At 40.3% G+C, this 22,414-nt stretch overlaps 1 protein-coding gene across 1 annotated transcript in view; it reads left to right on the top strand.

The window, feature by feature from the left end:
- Window positions 1-10,493, top strand: part of LOC124775270 (titin) — a 238,429-nt gene extending 227,936 nt beyond the window's left edge. Inside the window, exons 10-12 of the mRNA XM_047250110.1 lie at window positions 57-257; window positions 9,389-9,853; window positions 10,209-10,493. Of these exons, the coding sequence (XP_047106066.1) occupies window positions 57-257; window positions 9,389-9,853; window positions 10,209-10,319 (777 nt within the window). The 3' untranslated portion in view covers window positions 10,320-10,493. The remainder of the gene's footprint in view (window positions 1-56; window positions 258-9,388; window positions 9,854-10,208) is intronic.
- The last annotated feature ends 11,921 nt before the right edge of the window (window positions 10,494-22,414 follow it).

The following is a 22,414-nucleotide window of genomic DNA, read 5'->3' on the forward strand; positions in this document are numbered from 1 at the left end:
TGGAATTGCTTATGAGACTAAGTGTTTGTGGTGGGTGCATGGTGTGGTGCATGAAGGTGTCGGAGCTGGACGTGGGTCGGCTGACTGTTGGGGAGCTTCAAGCACGCAAGATGGTGGTGTCAGATGTGGACAGCGTGTCACTGCAGGCTGCTGAGTTCAGTTCAAAGACAACAAATTTGGCTGTGAGCACACTTGAGCTTCCATCTGGACTGCTGCAAGAGCTTCGAGACTCTCTTCAAGCACAGCAGACAGCTGAGGTAATGCAATACACAGGGTTGCTTATTTTCTCAGAACTTCTATTTTTCTTGCCATAATATGCTTCTGCAATTTTTTATTTTATTTTTTTATTTTTTGAGCATTATGGGTTCATTTGTGTCAAGAAATTGCTCCAAACCTCACTGACTTCTATCAATGGGAATGGTCTGCCAGTCTTGACAGTCAAGAATATCCCTTGATGAAAAGAAATGTAGAGAGGTAAAATATACATCACAACATGAACTAGAAAATAAACAGAAAAATGCAGTATCATGAAAAGGTCAATATAAAATTAACAAATAAAAATCTGTTAACAGTAAAAAGCAGTGTTTAAATGCCATATTATTTGAATATAAGAATTATAATGTGGAAATATCAATGCGAAGACGTTAAACTAAATTGTCAACATTTGAAAGAAATAGTTCATGTTATAAAAGTTAAAAACACAACACTGAGACACTCAGAACAAATTAGTGCCATGTGTTCTTCTTGATAATGAAGTCATAAGATCCAGAGAAGTTCAGATGCAGGATCTCATTTTCCTTTGACTGTTGTTTTGTGTGAAACACAAGAGTCTAATGAACAGTGAAAGCATAGTAAAGTATATGGCAAATTGTTTCATCAAATCACTGATTTCACTGAATAGCAGAAAATATAAGGTGGACAAAAAATAATACAGCCCTGAACTGCACTAAGAAAGCATGTGTTTGTTTCTCCTCTTGCACATCTGTTATTCTGACAATTCTTTCCAATTGCTTTCAGATTGGCAACTGTGCAAATATTACAACCACAACATATTTTTGTTGCAATAGTAAATATAATTACAATAACAGAAACAATGTTCGCATCCAATAAAAGTGGAAATTTAAACAGGATTGCTTATAAGAATGAGATTCTGAAATCTTGCCTTCCATGATAAGCATTATTTTCTTTTTTCACATTTGAGAAATGTTATGCCAAGTGAACCCATACGTGTGTGGCTGATAGACAACAGTCAATCAGTGAACAATAAATTAACAATAAATACAGATGTTGTGAATATCGGGATGGGAGACAAAATGGCCAAGGAAGAAAAAAGAGAGTGAAAAGCAAGGAAGTGCTGGAAATAGAGTTGAGGGGTGAATAAAGATTAAAATAATGATACTGTGATGAATTGGGAAAACTAGAAAGAGAAACAAAAAGGGAAAATAGCATGAGTAGGATGTTAGAAGGAGCACGAAACAATGGATATCTATCAAATGCAGAATACTAGTGTGTCACTTCAATAGGGTGTAGTTATTAGGCGAGGAATGACCTCCTGCAGAGACACTTATGTGGTGTCTGAACCATAACAAACTCTGCAGTTGTGATGTTGAACACATTTTATTATGGAGTTATACGTGATGAGTGAAGACCATCTGCCTGTGCCTGTCTTTCTCACAGTGTGGTTCTTCCATCTCATGCAGGTGCTCTCTTAGGGTTCAGCCGAGCCACTAAGTGAAGTTGATATTCTCACAAGTGGCTTTTCCTATGTGCAGGTCTTGCCAGCTGTGATGGGTATACAGGGCATTTAAGGAGCACACTGACAAAAATTGTGTGATGGTCGATCACACAGGAAGACTACTTTTTTTTGTTAGGGAGCATATCCTCTGTTTCACATATGTGTTTGGTGCTTGGGAAAAGCGAAGTGATTGTGATATATAGTGTACTGAATCAACTCAAGATTAGTTGTTGTCATGATTCTTAGCCTTCAGTATATATCACCATTTGTTGCTTAAATATGAGGTTCTGGGTTCTTTATGGACTACAAAATAACTGAGCTCACATGAAAGATTTTTACATGTTATGGTGAGGAGAGACACAATAAAACAGGTGCTCATTATACACAGGGAGTCACAAGAGGAATTGTCAATATTCAGGGATACGACAGGAACACTCATTTGAAGCAAAAAATGACATATGGCCATATACCTTCTTCTGAATGGTTTCCGAGATAGAAGACATTTAATGGACATTTGTTTTTGGGCTAATAACATGTACATATGTGCTTTAGCTGTCTGAACTCTTTGACATTTTATTCAAGTACAACCTGCCTCATTGCTTTCATCCTTTTTGCATGGGATGTCTTTCTGCCATTAAAATACCCATTGAATGCACAGTTCTCCATGGTCTGTTGCAAGTGAAGTAATGTGAGTGACTCAGAGAGCCTCACAGAGAAGCATCAGCTAACTGTGTTTGTACACAAGATGGCTAAAATCCCAACATATGTACTAATGAAGAATATGCAGATATGGTGTATGTTTATAGATGGTAATGCTCCTACTGCAATCAAAGAATATCATCAGTACTTTCTGAATGGTCAATTTCCTGATCATAGAGTGTTTACCAGGTTTTTCAGCACATTGTGTGCAACAGGCATTCTTCTAAGTACCCCCTTTTCTTTTGAACATGTAGTTCAACAACCTGCTCAGGAACAGCAACATGCTGTTGAAATATTGCAATGCAGTCCTGCTACCAGCACATGGTAACTTCCTGTACCTATCAACATCTCACAAAGACATGGCTAACATTACATGCAGGAAAGTTGTACACATTTCACATACAATGTGTTCACAATCTTCACATTGGTGACAATGCCACACAGCTTGAATTTTGTTGTCGGTTAAATGACAGTTATCATTTGCTTCCATTAATACTATTCACTGATGAAGCCATATTTACATGGAATGGAATCAACAACAAATGTAATAATCATCACTGGTTGCAGGAAAATCCATGCACTACAGTGGGAATCAATTTCCAAGTTTGTTTTTCAATCAGTGTTTGGTGCAGCATCATCAGTAACATGTTGATAGGTCCAGTCCTTTTGGATGAAGAATGGCAGGACAGAACTACTTGCATTTTTTGGAAAATACATTTGTTGAACACTCTAATTGCTGGATGGTAGTACAATTAACTGGCCACCAAGATCTTAAGATCTTATGTCATCAGATTTTTGTTTTTGAGGTTGGATGAAGTTTGAGGGGTAAAAATGAAAGGTGAATATGTGACATGAACTGCTCGGTAGCATCACTGATGCTGCTGCCCTCATTAGGGAATGTGCAGGACTGCTCAGACAAGCAACACAACATGTTCTCCCAATAGCACACAGATGGGTTGATGTTGATGGTGGATGTTTGAAAATTTATTGTGAATAAGTAATCTGATGTGTACAACAATGCTTAGAGGGGAATGTTTTAAAAGGTATGCATTTTTCAATTGACACTTTGTAAAATGCATGTTGTAATATTTACTAACAATTGGACATGTGTAAACGTGACATTGTATTGAATAGTACAGAAAATAAATAACAATGTACATTAAGTGTGTACTATTTCAGGAACCATTCAGAATAGGGCATATGTCCATACAAATTTTTTTGCTTCAAATGATCACACCTGTTATGTCACTAATGACTGACCATTTCTCTTGATACAGCATCAGTTTCGTAACAAGGGCATCAACACCACTGTACCTTTGCTTCACTTTATTGAAACCTTTGAGAGTATTTATCCTGACCATACTAGTGGTAGAAAGTTTCATGTGAGTTTTTAGGATGCCACAATATAAATGGTAATAATTCACCTTCAACCAGTATGTGGTGAGCGATATGTGCTGTAGGCACAGATGTAGGGTTCCGGAGAGTATTTCAGAGATACAGCTTACAGATGCAACACATTCAGAAGGTGCAGGCCATAGGATCACCAGTTTTACATCTCATTTTGAACTTTATTTAACACAATGCTAATGACGCTGTCTCCTTTATATGTGTTATTTACAAATTGACAACTGTCAGTTGTTTTAGTATTCTGAATAGTCACATCTAGAGTTGTGAGAACTGACATGTGATTGCTGTAATATCTCACTAACAACAATTTTCCATGAAAAATTTGGGCTGGAATGGTTAGTAATCATCCAGTTTCTTTATGTTAGCCAGCAAATATAACTGCAACTACCATATGTTTCTGCATAATATATTTATTAAACAGCTAGACATAGTACAATGTGCTATGCATAGTAGCTTCCAGCTCTATCATGAAGAAGTCCTTCCAGATTTCACTGTTGATAGATGCATACAACTAATTGTCAACTTTAAGATTCACCACATAAAGGAGACATTGAGTTGCAAACACACAATGAAAAAAACTGCTAAAATATTTACACTTCTGGCAAAGTCCTTCTTTTGGTGCAGAAAACATCCACATCCACAGAATCACAACTCACACACACACACTGCTAGGGAGGTGGTGGGGGTAAGTAGGCACAGGGTGGAGGGAAGGGGGGGGAGGGATAGCGGGGTAGGGGTAAGGTAAGGTGTTAGTGTTGCCCGTGGGAGAGTGCAGGGATAAGGTGGGGACAGGATAGGGCTGCTAGGTGCAATGCCGGGAGGCTGTACTGTAGGAAAGCCAAGGGGGAGGGGAGAGAAGGGGAGGAGAGAGGACAGAAGTAGGAAAGGGCAAAGACCTAAGTAGATGCATTGTCGGGGTAGAAGGTGTGTGTAGTACTGGAGAGGGGGCAGAGGAGGACAGGTACCAGTGAAGGTTGAGGCCAGCAGGGGTTTGTGGGAATGAAGAAAACGTGTTGTAGGGAGAGTTTCCATCTGTGCAGTTAACAAAAGTTGGTGTTGGTAGGAAGAATCCAGATGGAACAGTCTGTGAAGTAGTCATTAAAGTGAAGCACATTATGTTGGGTGGCAAGTTCAGCAACTAGGTGACCCAGCTGTCTGTTGGCCACAGTTTGGTGGTGACCATTCATGCAGACAGACAGCTTGTTAGTTGTCATGCCCACACAGAAAGTGGCAAAGTGGTTGCGACTTATTTTGTAGATCACATGGCTGTTATCACAGGTGGTCTGATAGGACAGGAGATGCCTGCGACAGGGCTGGGGTAGGTGTTAGTGGGAGGCTGTATGGGACAGGTCTTGCATCTAGGTCTATTGCAGAGATATGAGCCATGGTGCAAGTGGTTGGGAGCTGGGGTGGAGTAAGGACAGGCAAGGATATTGCTTAGGTTCAGTAGGTAGTAAATACCACTGTGGGGAGGGTGAGGAGGATAGTGGGGAGAATATTCCTAATTTCTGGGCACAATGAGAGGTAGTTGATCCGTGGCAGAGAATGTGATTCAGTTGCTCTAGTCCTGGGTGGTACTGAGTCATGAAGGAATTGTTCATTTATGACCAGATATGGGGTATGTGGGAGATGGTAGGTGACTGGAGAGACAAGGCACTGGAGATCTGTTTCTGGACAAGGATGGGAGGGTAATTTCAGTCTATGAAGGCCTCTGTGAGACACTTGGAATATTTGGAGATTGCCAGAAGCAATGATCTCAGGCTAGACTGTATGTTAGGGACTTCTTGGGATGGAATGGGTGTCCTCAGTGTTAATATGACATTAAACTCTAACTTCCCTTAATATTTAGGAATGGAAGGAAGGAAGGCTAGAAGTGAAAGGCTCATCCATGACGAGGCCATTAAAGATGTAAAACAAGCTCAAAATTAACAATGAATGGAAAAGAAATTGTCTGCAAAGGAAATTGCTGTGACGTTTTGAGGGAACCACCTAGCATTAACTCTAATTTATGTATGGAATCCATGTAAAACCTAAATCAGGAAACTCAAATATAAAATTAATAAATGTTTTAAAAACTTTCTATGAAACTTTTTAAAATTTTCAAAAATTTTCTATATATTATCTTCCTTATATTTGACATTAAAAATTTTTACGAAGTGAAGACCAGTTTCGGTACCCTATGCACCATCTTCAGATTATGCTATCTGTGACAGCAGTTGGAACAAAGAGCCTGTACAGCATCATAAAAATTTTATACACTGAAACATCATTGTAATTATTTTTGTTACAGTCAGTGACTGCAAAGATAGATTTTCCAGTTGCCAAATTGTTACAGTGCTGTCACAGAGAGCATGGTCTGAAGATGGCAGTCAAGCTACTGAAACTGGTCATAAATTTGTAAAAAAATTTAATGTTAAATGCAATTCAGACTGTATACAGAAAATTTTTGAACAATTTTAAAATGTTTTATAGACATCTTTTAAAATTTTTATAATTGTATATTTGATTATCTGCTTATGATCACTTTCTTCTATTCTTACAAAGTCAGATATAATCACTAAACCAAGATGATTAAATTGTGGCCTGATGTGCTCTCCTAATGAATACAACACCAATATGTGAACTACTGTAGGAATGGAAATCTGTTGACACCATTCATCAATTCAAGGTTAGTCACATAATGTCACTCTGTATTGGCTCAATTATTACACAACTCCTGAAGCAGTGAATGCGACCAAATATATCTTGTAGGTAATACACAAACCATTTTGTAACTTCCTGAAATAAAGCAAATAGGACATAGCTACATGTTTCAGTGCCTCTATAGCTTGGGTGCAGCTACTTACTTCTTCATATTTCTGTTCTTTCATATTCTTCTTCTGTTGCCCATTTTCTTGTTTAACTTTACATATCTATTATGATGCTGGAGCTCTCAAAAAGGAGTTTGACTTGTTGATAGGCTTCTCTGTAACTATTTTTAGAGAATTATTGCTTTTCTTAATCTTTCTTACTTGTTTGCTTTTCCTTAACATGTTTATGTGCACTTCATTCTTGCATTTGTGTGGGTCCTAAGAACGAAATTTTTTGTTCAAAACGCTAGTTTTCCAGCAGCTATTTTGTTGTTTTGTCAGCATAAACACACTTCTTTCACTATATCCATATTTAAACTTATAGATAACACTGGTTTCTTGTGATTGTTTCATTCTAGTGTTACTAGCAATGCTTTTTACCTGTGAATTTTCCAGTGGCAGCTGTACCTTTATATCATTATACATTCTCTTCATTTGAATGTTACACAAACAGTGGAAAGAAACACATTTATAAGTTAAATTTGTGCAATTTTTAACACAGTGAACCAGGTCAATTTGCAGTACATAGTATAATTTGATTTATTTGCAGCTAATCACAATTTTCTAAATTTTTCTTCACTATTTGGCTTTAGAATTTATTTATACTACACAAATTTGTGATTTTGCTCTATCTAATTAGCAAACTTTATTTTATTTAGGAAAACAACAGTCTAAAGTACCTTTCATGAAGTTTCTGCTTCTTACAACTGAATGTTCAGTGCTCACAGACAGTGAAATACACTTGTTTTTTCTGTACAGTTCATTTAAAATTTTAACGGGTAAAGACAGAAATTAAAGAACAAAGACAGTATAGAGATATAATAAAGTCTTATCTTTAATATTAGGAATCTTGATTCAGGGCTACTGTAAAAAGAGTCATGTCATGCACCAACCCTACTATAGCTTCTGAGGAACCCCAGTCTTCTTTCTTTCTTTTATGTGGGCATGGCCACCAACCAGCTGTCTGCCTGAGTGCAGCCAATGCTAAATTGAGGCCAAGAACAAAGTGATCAGCCAGTAGTAGAGTGTGCTGGCTGCTGCCAAGCACAATGTGCTCAACTTCCTCAACCTGTGCCAATTAAAATTCGCTTCCCCTCCCAACCCCAATATCTGCTATCTTATCCTTAACAAAACATCCTTTGATATAACAATCATCCTGGCTCCAATCTCCATCTCTGCTAGTCTTTGTCCCACAATCACTTCTGCTCCTCTCTGTATTACTCTACACTCACACAGATCTCTCCATGGTTTACCACGTCCCCTGTTCGATGCACCCCTTCCCCTCCCCTCCCCTCCTAAACCTACTTCTCTACCAATGTGTGTCACACAAAGATTCTCTTGCTTGTATTAGGGCAGACTTGCCAGCACCAAAGTCTTGTTCCATTCACATACAGCTTCTCCTTCCCAGCGGCCACTGGCTCTTCTGTCAACCCCTCCCTTTCTTCTTGTTCCTTTAACCCTAGTCAGGCTGTAGCATTAGGGCAATGTAGCCAGCTGGGACAATGGAGACATGCATGTGTATCTGTGTATTTTTGTTGGTAAATTAGCTTTGAGGAAGGACATCATCAGAAAGCTTAGCAACGATTTCAATCACATTTATGTGTCTGTTGACCATTAACTTTATTCCTTCCGTTATTTATATTACACCCAGGCTTTCAAATCTTATATTAAAAGTGGTAATATCTTATTTATTAGATCAGTTAATGTGTACATAGAATAACACTTTCTTCACAGAAAGCTGCTAGAATCACATTGTCATCAAATCGATGGCCACGAAGCTTGTTCCTGACCAAACAGGTGGAAGTTGTAATGTGATGTTAAGAAACGTGGATCATGCTGACTGCTTTCTGTTTTTGTCAAGTTTCAGGAATTATCATGTCTGTGTGAGATTCAGAGGGATTAGAAATCCAGACAATGAGAAAATTGCTTAAAAACTACTGGTTTATTTGGATGCATGGGATTAAACATCCAAATTCATAATGGTCAGTTGTGTGTTTAGTTATTAGGAAAGTAACACATCCTTTGATACAAAATTGTTGAAGTTTTCATGAACACTTGTTGATGTATTGCTTGTTGGCTGCTGTCTCAGGATCACACTCCATTGCTTCCATCTCGTAATCCTCCTGGCTCACTCTCTCCAAGACCCATGCACCACACTCACCTCCTGTACTGACCTAAGATCCTAATTTCACTCATCCTGCACTCGCATTCTCTTTCTCATAGTGTCCACTTTCTCTGTTCTGTTTTCTGATCCCAATCCATTCTACATGTTATTGTCATTGTGTGGTGTACGAACCTGCTTGTGCTGGTGCCCATGTTGTATTTCCATCCAAGGCATCTGCTGCCTCTCCCTCCCAGCCTTCAGCCACCCAACCAAATTCTCCATTTCATCCCATGCCTCCTTTCTCTCACTGCACATTCCACCTGACAAAACCCTCTTCCTCTCACCCCAGTCAAGTTGCAGAACTGCAGTTCTGGCACACTGTATTCACCCAGCACAGCAAGCCATAGTGTGTGTGTGTGTGTGTGTGTGTGTGTGTGTGTGTGTGTTTTCCATTTAATTTCAGATGCCTCTTCTACCTGGTGAGTAGCAATCTATCCTTTTCTTATTGTTGTTATTCAGACCATGACTTCCCATTTTTTGACACATCTATCTTTGACATTTGTCATATCCTGAAATTAAAATTTTGTTTTGCAGTCCGAATCTCAAGAGCCAGTCCAAACAACACACACAGAGACCACAGAACTGCAGGCTGTGCCAGCAGCTGAGTATCGACAGACAGCTCAGCCACAACCAACCAGTACCATTCCACCTTCTGTTAGCAGACATAGGCATAGAGAGTATGAGTCTGAGGAGGAAGAAGAAGTGCCAGTGTCAGTTTCAACACCTGTAAGCAGACGTCGTAGACACATACCAAGGCCACAGCTGCGACACTCTAGCACCGATGAGGAAGAACCTGAGCTGCCAATATCACGCCCTGTTTCTCGAGGAAGGTCAAGAGTAGCTGCAGGTGCTGTCGGTTCTGAAGCCAATGCCGTAGAGCTGGGGCGTCAGTTGATTGCAACATGCCAGGCTGCTGCTGTCAGAGCCCTGAATCGTTCTGTTCAGTATGCATGCTCAGTTGCAAATATTGATTCTGAACAGCATCGTCGTGAATTGCAGGTAAATTTCATTGCATTCAGTTTTGATATATTCTACATTTGAATCAGTGTGGACTACGGAATGTCTCATACTAACTTCAAACATTCCTTAAATAATAAATACTTGACTGTGCACAAAAGGAAGTCCTCCTCACGATTACAAGAATATTTTAGTTGTATAGCAGAATCTGTGACTTGACAGTTGAGATGAAACTAGCAGTTTACTCAGTCAGTTATTATCTACTAGCATAATATTTACTCAAATAGAAACAATGCTTTATACAAAACAAATCATGCTATAGATTTTGTGTGGATGACTAATAGTACAACACAATTATATAAATGAACTAAAAATTGTGTTATTTTCGTCTTAACAGGTTGTATTGTGTGGGCTTCTTGTTGCTGTTGCTGCTCTGGTGTTATTTGGATTTGGATCTGGAAAGACATTTCACTACCATCATTGGGATTATGTTTTTCCACCACCCTGAAAATGTACTGAAAGAAATTTTTAATACTTCAAGATTTTTCCCTTTTCATAAATTAATCTTTGTTGTTGACAAACTTCACCCTAAAATGTTGCATCATTTTTAAAAATCATTCACATCATGCACAATATTTTCAGAGATGTAGACACTTATTGTAAATAAAATGTTATATTCTTATTTTTCTCTTATTGATTTTCCTTCCAATATACAATGCATTTAATTAAAATTAACACGTGTCCATGATGCAATAACAAATTCATGTGCAGAAGAAGGTAATTACCAAGTTAATACTATTTTAAAACAATCAACTAAAGAAGAGGTCATCACTGTTTCAGCATGAAAGCGTACATAAATAAGTTATTGAGGCAGGCAGATTTTTTTTTTTTTTTCCAAACAGACACTAAGAGTGTTCCCAAAATTCCATCAAACATTTTAAATTCACAACCAATAAATACAAAATGTATTTTATGTTAAATGAACAGGACTGCTGATAAGAACAACGCAAAGAAATTTTTGCACTTTAAAGAGTCGATTCATGTTACAAAATGTATCTCCTTCAAAGATAGCCCATTACATGCATTCTGATTTGTACGAACTAAAGTATACGCTGAACAGGCCCAATAAAGACTCAGAATTCTGCATGAAAGTGTCATGTATGGTGTTTATGTATTTCATTCACATACTACTTAAAGTTGATGAGCTATTTCTGAACTGTGCAAACACACAAACAAAATCTCACGGAATATTGTCAGACAAATGAGATATCATTAGGCACAAATTGACAATAAAGTTTCATTCTGGGTAACAACTGAAAGATCAGTTGAAATCACATACAAGTAACAGAAACAAAGTCCACTGCTGCAATACCAACCCCATTTGGAGTCTCATCCACGGTGGCTGTTGGAGCCATTGTTTATTGAATTTGCAGTGCAGTAAGGTGCGACATTTCTGTGCGTAAACATTACAGCATGTAGATAATGCACAAGTGAGTGCAGCATGGTGTAATGTGGCAGTGCAATCCAAGTGTCTAGGTCGGCTAGGTGGAGGTCTGCCTGAGAGGCTGCAAGGTGCAGTTTGCTCATGTCCTCGAACTGAGCAAGCGAATGAATACTGCCTGCTGGAGGTTGTGCTCTGCCTTAAATATCGAGCATGTGGAAGGATGTCTGCAGGAGTTTGACAACCATATTACCTGTGGACCGAAATGAGTTCCTCAATCACAACACTGCATTTTGCTTATGCATGTGCTGCTCGGGAGTGTGACTGGTGACCCCCCCCCCCCCCCCCCTCCCCCCGTGGCACCTATAATAATTGTGGCATCGTATTGTTTATAAATAATATCGCGTCCACAAAATGCAATGTCATTGTGATATTTGAAAATAATCTGGAAAATAAATGCCTATGGGCAATGGTAGACAAACCCGCACAGTGAAAATGTTATGCTAGAAGCACAATGTAGATGGTGTACAGCCGATGTACAGCACTCCTTCCCCCCCTTAAGAAGGAGGTGGTGAGACCATCTCCATGAAGGCCACAGATCCTGTGCCCTGCCTCCCAGGAGAGTGAATGGTGAAGCAGGGCAGCACCTACAAGTATCCACAGAATCAATGCTTTCCCAAGTGATGTGAGAAGTCCAATGTGATGGGGAACTCAGGGTAGTTTCAACCTATTGCCAGGAACCTCTGACCCAAGGTTGTGAAGTGATTGCTGCCCCCAAGTGTAGATAAACTGGACAGGACTGTGAAGTGAAAATGCTGCAGAGTTTGTGGCGGCGCTAAGTGCAAATAAGCATGAGATGACCAGAGACCCATGGAGACAGGCCTGGTAACCAGGTGTGTCATGGCATTAAGTGTGAAGATGCCAATGACCTCAGGTTGGCAGTGCCGGGGCATTGGGGGGCACTGGGAAACCGGGCTTGATCAATGTGGATGCCAGAAGAGTGATGGTGCCAAAAACAATCACAGCATTAGCAGGCACTGTGTGACCATTTGACTAGTGTGAGCACCGGGAAATGGCAGTACCAACAACAGGTATAGTGTCAGCAGGTGCTGATGAAACCATGGACAGCAGTCATCAGTTGTCAGAGCATAGTTGAGGGGCAGATATGTTAAAAGTGTGGCAGTGTGCATTAGGAGCACTTTGGTGCACTTTGTTGTATGCTGGAGTCCTAAGGGCAGAGAGATGCCACGAAAAGGAACGGAAGAGTGCAGAAAGAGAGGAGAGACCAGAGTGGTGGAAAAGGTCATCGCCTAATGTAGTGAACATAAGAGCACATGAAAAATTGGGTCAGTGAGAGGCCAGGGTGGCAGGAAAGTCACCACCACAATGCAGGATCACGGGAAGAATTTGGCCAGAGAGAGACCAGGGGCAGCGGGAACATTGCCACAGCATTGTGTGTGCGTGTGTGTGTGTGTGTGTGTGTATGGAGCATGGTAACAGCTGCCGGAGGGAGGCCAGGGACCACAGTGTGTGTATGAGCATGGGAAGATCTACACTGCAGAAAGGGAAGAGAAGGACATATGTTACTCAGAAGAAAAGGCCTATGGTGCTGAGCTATCCTCAAGAGAAAGAGGTCAACTGTAGCTGTGTTGGCTTGAAGTGGTGGTGCATTTCAGTGAGCAGTGTCAGTCTCAACTGTGGGAGGGCAGCATCTAATTTGACTGCCATGGAGCTGGAAGACGACACTAGGACTGCAGACAGCAAGTTCATCATCAGCAAAGGTGTTGCACCACACCAGAAGGGAGGCTGGCCCGGGCTGCACCAAGGCAAAGGCACAGAATACCAGCAGCTTCAGGTGCAGCCAGGAAAAGACAGCAGCTGTGCAGAAGTTGAGTTTAGTGCTGTGTGAAGAGGGCTGGACATGGCTGTGGCATCATGGCAAAGCCAGGTGCAGGTGCAGCTTCATGCATACAGCCAGAAGGAGCGATGAGTGGGTGCCAGGAGAGGTTGGGTGTGCTGAGAGGAGATTGGTGTCAGAGAAGCAGGATGGTGTGTCCTGGGCTCTGTACTCTCATAAGGAAGGCTAGCCATCGCTGCATCTGCATGGCAAAGTGTCAGGGCAGCATTGGACAAGACTGAAGGGAGCAGGCGCGGTGGCCAGGCTGGAAACAGCAGCTGATGACACCAGGAGCTGCAGCATGTGGACTCAGAATGCACTACCAATGAATGTCCAGGCAACACCAACCTCAGGAGAAGAGCTTACTGTGGCTGCAATGTGCAGAGCAGCATTGGGCATGGATGGAGATGGGCAGCAGATGGCAGTGGGTGAGATGAAGTGCAGCATGGATGGACAAAACCTTGTCGCTAACTTGTAATCGGATAAGGTCACACTTGAAAGAAGGACTGGCCACTGCTGCAGAAGTGCTGGGCACAGCTGGTGGAGGGTGGAGACTGGGTGACAAACATGGCCAGTAGCTTGCGCAGGAGCCGGCAGAGGCACTGGAGCCAAGTCTGATGCCGGATCAGCCATGACAAATGAGTAACAATACCAGCTACCCATGATAATCTGTATCTTAAGACACCATTTCACCACAGGCAGTGACCTCCAAAATACAAAGCGAAAAGGGAACATAAGCAAATGGTAATCTAAGTGCACGCAGTGCATAAAAGTGCAAAAATGTACGCTCCCATATGAAACAGTACCCAATATACACGGGAAAGAAATAGATAGTGAAACCAATTAGCTGCAGTGCCAGAGAACATAAGGAAAAGGACACACAGTGCAGAGGAGAAGGCAACAGGGTTGAGCACAAAGACACAGGGAATGAAATCTCAGCACCAAAACAGTCAGTATTTGAAGAAGTTGACACTCTTTGCTTCTGTTTAGATGAAAGCATAGCAGAAAATATGCTTTTAACTCATCAACACTGTTGAAATCCATTGTGGGTTATGAATGCTACAGTGGATGATGTTTCCCAGCTTGCAAATAAGAACACTTTTATTTACAGCACAAGTTCACAATAAAGTTTGGTTCTGGGTAACAAGTGGAAGATCAGCAGTGATTACATAAGAGTAACAGAAACAAAGTCTGCTGCTGTAATACCAATTCCATCGTAGTGTCTCATTCCGAGAGGCTGTTGGAGTGATGTCTATAGTGCAGTGCAGTGTGGTTTATTTGATGTTCTGTACAGTATGACATAGCAGCAGGTAGATGGCATATAGACAGTGCAGAGACGTATGTGGCATGGCTGTATAGGTGCAAATGTCTGGGCTGGCTTGGCGAAGTTCTGATTGATGGGCTGCTAGGGGCAGCTGGCTCCTGCTCAGTACTGAGTGAGTGAAGGAATGCTGTCTGCTGTAGGTGGCTTGCCACCTTAAACATCCAGAAGCCAGAAGGATATCCACAAGGGTCCATCTGCTACATGATCCATGGATGGAATTGGTTCTTGGACAGCAGTGCCATCATTTTGCTAATGCGCACACTGCTCAAAAGCTTGTCTGGTGCCCTATATGACAAACGGTGTGTCAAGAGATTGTTTATAAACAGTGTCATATTCACAACACAAGATGCCATTTTGGTATTTGTAAATAGTCTCAGAAGAGAAATGCCTGCCGGCCAAGGGCAGGCAAACGTGTAGGGTGAATACGCCGTGCTGGAAGCATAATGTCGTTGGCATAGGGCCAATGTACAGCACTGTTATTTCAAAGTATGCTTCAATGAAAATCAATACTTTGTATGATTCAATTTGGTATTTTGGGCATTCTTCTGATTCCATGGCTGTGACATTTTCTGGCTGATGAGTTCGGATAAGAAATAAATTCTCTCAAAGAATAAAAAGCAAATTAGAATGTTCAGCAGGTGGTTTACAGACAGAAAATCCTTTTCATACTAATTAAAATAATCACCTCTACCAGCAAATTGAATGTTCACTTGGTGGATCGCTAACCAGCTTTACAATTTTGCATGAGTGTCTTCATTTTAAGAAAATATGCAATTATCAAATTGTGCATTATCTAAACCAAAAATAAAAGGCACCTGTCAACACATATTTCCTAAGCTTAATACTGACAGATCAGCATTCAGCATCACACTGGTGACAAATTGTGGCTGTACGAGTTTAAATCATAGGCATAATGTCAGCCATGCATGTCAATCTTCCCTGTTGTTGCTCACCTAAGAAAGACAAAATGAGCAGGGAGTGTGGAGAAAAAGGTGGTTTGCACTTTATACAATGCAAGTGGCAACATTGCCACAGTATGTGTGAGGATATTAGGGCAACAACCACAAACTAGTTTTTTTAGCACATGCATTCCTTAATTTTTCAAAAGAAGCCAAAGGAAATACAGGCTTTCTTGGAATCCTGTCCTACCATGACATGATGCTTGCTGAGTGGCTATCCAACACACACAAACAAGAAGATCCAGATTCATGAATGACCATTTATCACTGGGTCAAATGGGTACAGCTATGACTTGTCAAATGTTATGAAAATTAATATAGACTGTCCGATCAAAAGAGCCCAAAATATTTTTTATTCAAAACAACCAGTCTTAGCTTAGATAACAGTCTTAGCTGTTATTTTCAGGTCTTAAACATTTTTTGTAGAGAAACATATTCATTTTATGCTGAACTTCTTGCATAAGATGTCAAGTGGATAAAACTTAGCACATTATAAATGTTTATCATCGCTAAAATATTTAAAAACACACAGCATCTTGTCCAAAAGACCATGTCCATGTACATATTGCTCACAGATGCTTGTTACATGATACAAATACGAAATAGCACATAACATGGAACTGACCACTAGATTTCACAAAAGGTAGTGACAAGCATTGTGTTGATAGCAGAGAAACACAAACAGTAGATGGTTCGGTCAGGAGAGCTCAGAGACTTTGAATGTGGATTAGTCATTGGTAGGCTTCCCACGCATCCAGGATTAGCTTGGACAGTCCTTATCTTTTTAGAGCTGTCAGGAGTAATGTACAGGATTGTAAAAAGGTCCAGGATTTGACAACTTTATGACTGGTGAGGATTTCTTACAATTCAGACCTATATGTTTGAAATGGCATTTTTAAATGCAATCGTATGGCTGTGCCTCTCTCAGCTGACATTGGAGCAAGTGCTAACTTGATGGGGGGAATGGCTGCCAGTTCCACCACAACTTTTCACTTAGTCGTTTGGCAACACAACAGGGGCAATGTGTTCATGTTGTTTTCGTGTGAAAAATGACTCATGTACATCTTTTTGACCATTTTACCTCTCTTCGTTTTTTGTCTCATGGTTTAGCAATGGGCAAAAGAATGTGTGTGTTTCACATTAACTTGCAACAGGAATACAAATTTTTGAAATCTCAGAATTAATTCAGAACTTTCTTCTAGTGGATTTAATGATGTAATGAAAACAAACAAACCACTTTTGAAAAAAAAAAAATCATGTCTAATGAAAAGTACAACTGAATAAATAAAGTTAAATGCTTCAGTAAACTGTTAAGACTTTTAAAAATATGTCCTGGGTTGGACCCCAAATAATATGGTAAGACTAGTCATTGGATCTCACCTGAATAACAAATTCATCAGGAGCATTTCAACTCTTCTAAAAGTGCTCAAGTCAACTGTTGGTGATACGATTGCTTCTTTTTTTTTTTTTTCACGAAATCAGCAGAAGGAATTACTCATGAGTCCCAAAATGCTACCAGCAGTCCAGTTAGCACAATGACAAAATTAATAGAGTACAATGGTCCAGTAGCTCCTCATAATCCACACATTGCCACTGTCAATGCTAAGTGATGCTCGACAGTGTATAAAGACTGACACCACTGGACAGTGGATGACTAGAAACGAGTGATTTGGAGTGACAAATCACAATATACCTTGTGGTAAACTGATGGGAGGATGTGGGTTTGGAAAATTCTTGGAGAATGCTACCTACCATCATGTATAGTGCCAACAGTGAAGTACAAAGGAGGTGGTGTTAGACTGTGATCACTCCAGGCTCCAGTGTATAACACCACATTCTCTGGTTTTGACTCTTATGGAAGAAAGGGCTACCATTCTTCCACAGACATTCAGCCTCCTCACTGAAAGTATCCCCAGTAGAGTTGAAGCTGTAACAGATGTTAAGGGTGGACACACTGCATGCTAATGTCCACTAATAGGTGTAATCTTCATCTTTGAGGCTTTATTCATGGCTACTGTCTACCGCAAGGAAGGGGGCTTCAGTTGCCAATAATACATCTCCACAGCATTCTATGAGGTCAGAGGTAACATGCTTCACCATTTATTGATGGGACTGGATTATTACGTGGACACATCCTCTGAACAATGCAAATTTCTGTTCATGGACATAATTGCCCCATGGCTTGTGAAACTGTTGATAAGTGTTTTTTTTTTTTTTTTTTTTTTTTTTTTTTTTCAGAATAAAACTTTTTTGGTTGTGTAATGCTTTCAGCACATAAGTAACCTGAAAGTGTATACATGCTTTGTGTACATCCAGTATATGTCTAAGTAATCATTAAAGTGACTCAAATGTTACATTATTAATAAAAAATAATAAAAAAGGTCACCCACAACCATTTTTAGGATATGAGTTCAGTTAGAGTACATCTTCCTATAGAAATTTGCTATAGTGATCTAAAGTAAAGTTTACTGATTTAAAAAAATACACATTCTCCAATTTCTTTGCAATCAAGCTCCTCAGATTTCAATTTTTATTTCAGTATTTGAAAAACTTGTTCACAAGCTGTAGACCATTCAAATTTGGTACCTTTGCATCAAAGTGCATTTAAGGAGCCCAAAACTGTGCAAGATTCAGTATGAAGTGGGAATAATAATAGATTTTTTCCATAAATTCAAGAAATTCTTTTTAAGTCATTGGACTGGACACTTTTTCCTATCTCATTAAAAATTGGCGCTTCTATAAACAGCATATAATCTTGTCTGATACAGTATGATGAACAATAATTTTATGTTCACAAAACGTTATTGGATGTTACAACCTGTTATCTATGGTGTTATCTAAACAACTGACACTCACAGGAACTGGCTGATTAAGTTGCACTAAGTAGCACAGAGAAATGAGAGGAGAGCTGGCAAAGCTGACGGAGAGCTGTTGATACTGGAACAGGCCAAAGAATGTGTTAACTGCAAGAAAGCACTGCGACTACATTGAACACACCTTGGAGGTACATGTCTGTAAAATCTATGTTTTTTTTACATCATTCACAAGGAATCAAGAAAAGAGACAGTAACAGACTGAGTGCTGACTGCCCTTAAATCACACATACAGTAATCTGAGCAGTCCATTCTGCTTGCAAATCATTACGAAGAATATTGCCCATAAACTACATTGTACTGAATCGACAACGTGCTGTTCTTGTAGAGTGTCATGTATCAAACTGGAATGATTGACGCAGAATACTTAACTCAGCATGTGTCCAGCATATGTACACAGATGTGCTATTTCGTATTTGTATCATGTAACAAGCATCTGTGAGCAATATGTACATGGACATGGTCTTTTGGACAAGATGCTGTGTGTTTTTAAATATTTTAGCGATGATAAACATTTATAATGTGCCAAGTTTTATCCACTTGACGTCTTATGCAAGAAGTTCAGCATAAAATGAATATGTTTCACTACAAAAAATGTTTAAGACCCGAAAATAACAGCTAAGACTGTTATCTAAGCTAAGACTGGTTGTTTTGAATAAAAAATATTTTGTGCGATCTTGGCTTTTCAACAGTTTTTAACAATCATGAAGTAATTTTTGACATCTATTTGTTGCTAGATGATACCTGTGCATGTATATCATGCAAAGCATCATCCTGTTTGAAATGAATTGTGTGGCAGATGGGGTGAGATAGACAGACATTCCTAACTTGGATAAACTTCCCTGCAGTGAAAATACTGAGGCTGTATTTGTCTATAGTTCTGGCATGAATGTGAGATAAAGTACTTGGGGCAGTTATGGTGCAAGCCTACAAAAATATGGCTTGGCGTACTTGTCACTGGTGATGTTAGATGCAGCTACACCAAGCTGACACAAGATTTACAAAGAGTGGCTAGGCAGTTTGTGCTGTGTCCACTCTGTGGCAGGAGAAGGTAACCAGGCTGACTATAACGTGACTGGAACCTAACTGTGCACTACAGTGACATCCTGACTGCGCTGAAGATGCTTTTCTGCTCCCTGAACTAATTAAAAACTTTGCACAATTGACAAAATTTCAGATAAGGGTGACTTTCATAGGTATAATGTCTTTACTTGGATCTCTTTATCCCAGGCTAACCATACAGCGCAATCACAAATTGAGAAGTCTGCATAAGATTACTCACTCTAAGGATTATTGCAAACAGATTACAATACTGACAAAATTTTCTCATTTCTGCCACCATATCAGAACAGGACTGGATGTGGACTTTGGTAACTGGAGTAACTGCAACTGGATTTCTTGTACAACAAAAATCTGTTTGCTATCTACATCTACATCAGCATCCATACTCCACAAGCCACCTGACGGTGTGTGGCGGAGGGTACCCTGAGTACCTCTATCTGTTCTCCCTTCTTTTCCAGTCTCGTATTGTTCGTGGAAAGAAGGATTGTCGGTATGCTTCTGTGTGGGCTCTAATCTCTCTGATTTTATCCTCATGGTCTCTTCGTGACATATATGTAGGAGGGAGCAATATACAGCTTGACTCTTCGGTGAAGGTATGTTCTCAAAACTTTAGCAAAAGCCCGTACCAAGCTACTGAGCGTCTCTCCTGCAGAGTCTTCCACTGGAGTTTATCTATCATCTCCGTAACACTTTCGCGGTTACTAAATGATCCTGTAATGAAGCGCGCTGCTCTCCGTTGGATCTTCTCTATCTCTTCTATCAACCCTATCTGGTACGGATCCCACACTGCTGTATTAAAGCAGTGGGCGAACAAGCATACTGTAACCTATTTCCTTTGTTTTCGGATTGCATTTCCTTAGTATTCTTCCAATGAATCTCAGTCTGGCATCTGCTTTACCGACGATCAACTTTATATGATCATTCCATTTTAAATCACTCCTAATGCATACTCCCAGATAATTTATGGAATTAACTGCTTCCAGTTGCTGACCTGCTATTTTGTAGCTAAATGATGAGGGATCTATCTTTCTATGTATTCGCAGCACATTACACTTGTCTACATTGAGATTCAATTGCCATTCCCTGCACCATGCGTCAATTCGCTGCAGATCCTCCTGTATTTCAGTACAATTTTCCATTGTTACAACCTCTCGATACACCACAGCATCATCCGCAAAAAGCCTCAGTGAACTTCCGATGTCATCCACAAGGTCATTTATGTATATTGTGAATAGCAACGGTCCTATGACACTCCCCTGTGGCACACCTGAAATCACTCTCACAGTTCGAACAATGATAATTCTTGATCCTAAGTTTCTAATTACGGCAGGGTAGCAGTGTTGTTGTCAACAGTTGAACCACAACAACTGATGAAGCTCAATCACAATATCAATATCAGCACTAATATTCTTTTCTCTGTCAAGGGATTATATATGTAGTCTGTTGAACACTGAGTAGGTCACAAGGTAATGAGTCATTAACTGAACACAAAATGACTTTATTGATCGAAAATGATGTGTTTTGGCTTATGCCATCATCATATAATCCTGGCACTGAAGGTAACAAATAGACCTGCTAGTTATATGATATTAATGTAACCAGAATGAATAGACTTCAGTGCTAGGATTATCTGATAACGGCATATGCCAAAATGTGTCATTCTGGATCAATAAGGTCATTTTCTGATACCACGCGCTGCAGAATTTGAATCTGTGCCAGACGTCATGGATGTCGAAGACCCCTAGAGGTCTCTGCACCATCGCGCCGTAAGCCGTGGCGGCACGCACCTCCTGGCCCACATTTAGTGTGAGGGTGCCACAGTGGAACACATGGTCCCAGGGGCCACTAGCGGCGCCCCTGATGTATTTAAGCGTTTGCCTCTCACTCAGCCAGTGAGTCTAATCATTGCGTGCGTCTTGACATATCGCCTTGACAACGGACAGCATGTTTACCGTTCCTTGCTTTCATTACTAGCGGACGTCTTGGATTCATTTGGTTGTCTCTGTCACTCCATTGCTTCTTGCGTGTTGTTGTCGTAAGGTCTCTCTCAATTGTCTGTCATTGTTTCATGTCAATACATTCCGTTTGTTTGTTTGTTTGTTCATGGGCCGCTTTCCGTTAGGTCCAACTGCACTTTCTTGACCACCCCGTGACCAGAACGGTTGCGGTTACAACACATTTTATATTCAGTCAATGACTCATTACCTTGCGAACTAGTCAGCTTTCTACAGGGTACATATTTGGTTTACCATGGAACTAGTCAGCTTTCTACAGGGTACATATTTGGTTTACCATGGTCACTTTTCCCCGATGTTGCTCGATGTCATGGCTCTGTAATGTTGAGGAGGAGGAGGAGATTAGTGTTTAACGTCACGTCGACAACGAGGGCATTAGTGACGGAGCACAAGCTCGGAGTAGGGAAGGATGGGGAAGGAAATCGGCCGTGCCCTTTCGAAGGAACCATCCCAACATTTGCCTGAAATGATCTAGGGAAATCACGGAAAACCTAAATCAGGATGGCCAGATGCGGAATTGAACCGTCGTCCTCCCGAATGAGAGTCCAGTGTGCTAACCACTGCGCCACTTTGCTCGGTGTGTAACGTTAAGGAATTGTCACTGCCCTTATTGGAGGGAATCAAAATGCACAGTCCCACTCCCTTTTCTTAAAGGCCCAAGAGATGTAATGAATGTAAAACAAAGGATGTAAAATGTTGTAGTTCAACATCATTGCATAGTGTAACAAGACTCTCCACCTGAAGATGAGGGAGTAAAACTCTCAAAATGCACTATGGAGCTACCAAAAAAGCACATTTTATTTGGAAGCTAACATCCTTGCTCTACAACATTTTGTAACTGAGCACTGAGGACCATTTCAATTAGCTTCTGTGGAAGGATGCCCCTCCCCTATTTTTGTAAATATGTATTACATATTCTTGTTTCATGACATCCTTGAGGATCTACAGAACAAAAGGCATAGCTATTCTAATCTAAAGCAATAACCTACAGGAAGTTTTCATTTCTTTCATGTGCCTGAATAGAAATAAATA

Source organism: Schistocerca piceifrons, chromosome 1 (assembly GCF_021461385.2).
Source record: "Schistocerca piceifrons isolate TAMUIC-IGC-003096 chromosome 1, iqSchPice1.1, whole genome shotgun sequence".
NCBI classification, from domain to species: Eukaryota; Metazoa; Arthropoda; class Insecta; order Orthoptera; family Acrididae; genus Schistocerca; species Schistocerca piceifrons.